The sequence below is a fragment of the Apium graveolens genome, chromosome 5, assembly GCF_009905375.1.
Source record: "Apium graveolens cultivar Ventura chromosome 5, ASM990537v1, whole genome shotgun sequence".
Classification (NCBI taxonomy): Eukaryota; Viridiplantae; Streptophyta; class Magnoliopsida; order Apiales; family Apiaceae; genus Apium; species Apium graveolens.
The window spans coordinates 38,010,493-38,011,991 of NC_133651.1; the positions used below are offsets into that span (position 1 = coordinate 38,010,493).

A 1,499-nucleotide genomic window follows, 5' to 3' on the forward strand; every position below is an offset into this window, starting at 1 on the left:
TTCAAAGCAATTAAAGGAGTGGGGAGGAATTTTGAGTGGACAGAAAAGTGTGAGGAAGCCTTTCAGAACATAAAGAAGCATCTTAGCAGTCCTCTGATGTTGTCCAACCCAAAGGTAGGTGAGACTCTGGTCCTATACCTGGCTATCTCTGACTTTGCAGTAAGTGCGGTACTGGTCTGAGAGGAGGATGGTATCCAGCTCCCAGTATACTATGTGAGTAAAAGGCTAGCCGATGCGGAGACTCGGTACACAAGCCTCGAGAAATTAGCATATCCTCTGATCCTGGCCTCCCGAAAGCTCAAGCCCTATTTTCAGGTGCATAGGATAGAAGTACGAACCTCCTACCCACTCAGGCAAGTAATGCACAAACCAGAGTCTTTTGGTCGAATGCTGAAGTGGACGGTTGAGCTCGGCCAGTTCGAGGTGGATTATAAGCCAAAGACCGCAATCAAAGGCCAAGCCCTGGCCGATTTTGTGCTGGAATATCCTCCACATCAAGAAGTGGAGCAGGGAGCCCTTGCTGTCATACCTAGTGCAGAAGAGGTCGGACTAGTAAGACAAAATAGTGCCCCATGGTGGAACCTATTTGTGGATGGAGCCTCTAATGGAGATGGGGAAGGAGCTGGAATTGAGCTAATTAGCCCAGTGGCCCATAAGATCAGACGGGCGACCCATCTGGACTTTCATGCAACCAGCAATGATGCTGAGTATGAGGCCTTGATCAACAGTCTCAAGCTAGCTCTGTAAATGAAGGCGGAGAATTTGAATGTGTTTAGTGACTCCATGATCATGTTCTATCAGATAAACGGGGGGTATCAAGATAAGGGGCCAAGAATAGAGCTCTACCTGAAGTGTGCGCAGAGGATAATTGTGAGGTTCAACAAGGTGAGGTTGGAACTGATTTCGCACGGGCAGAATGAAGGTGCGGACGAGCTGGCTAAGCTTGGCTCGCATCGTGAGGCCACTTTGTTAGGGGTCGTGCCCTTTGATATACAGAGGAAGTCCAGTGTGCTCGAGCACGATGTGGGCAGCCTCAATGATGACCTCGGCCCCACGTGGATGACACCTATCTTAGCTTACATAAAAGAAGGATCACTCCTGGATGAAAAGAATGAGGCAAGAAGAATAAAATACAAGGCAGCCCGCTATGTGATATACGATAGGGTCTTATACAGAAGAGGGTTCAGTGTGCCCCTCCTCAAGTGCATAGATGAGGATGAATGCAATTATATCCTAAGGGAAGTACACAAGGGAATTTGTGGCAATCACTCAGGGGTAGCTCTCTAGCTCAGAAATCCTCCGTCAGGGTTAGTATTGGCCAACGCTGAAAAAAGACGCCTTTGAATTCTCTCGAGCTTGTGATAAGTGTTAGTGATATGCCAATTATTACAATAGCCCCGTGGCCCCTCTCACATCCCTCATGAGCCCTTGGCCCTTCGCTACGTGGGGAATTGATCTGATTGGAGAACTCCCGAAGGCCAAGGGAGGTGTAAAATATT

General features: G+C 48.3%; 1 protein-coding gene across 1 annotated transcript; it reads left to right on the top strand.

Moving 5' to 3' along the window:
• Positions 1-747: 747 nt before the first annotated feature.
• LOC141659981 (uncharacterized) lies at positions 748-1,287 on the top strand. Its single transcript, XM_074466932.1, has one exon. The coding sequence runs from the start codon at positions 748-750 to the stop codon at positions 1,285-1,287; it is 540 nt and encodes a 179-aa protein (XP_074323033.1).
• Positions 1,288-1,499: the final 212 nt, after the last annotated feature.

Excerpts from the sequence above, each read along its gene's own strand:
- LOC141659981 (XM_074466932.1), top strand. The coding sequence starts at position 748 with ATGAAGGCGGAGAATTTGAATGTGTTTAGTGACTCCATGATCATGTTC.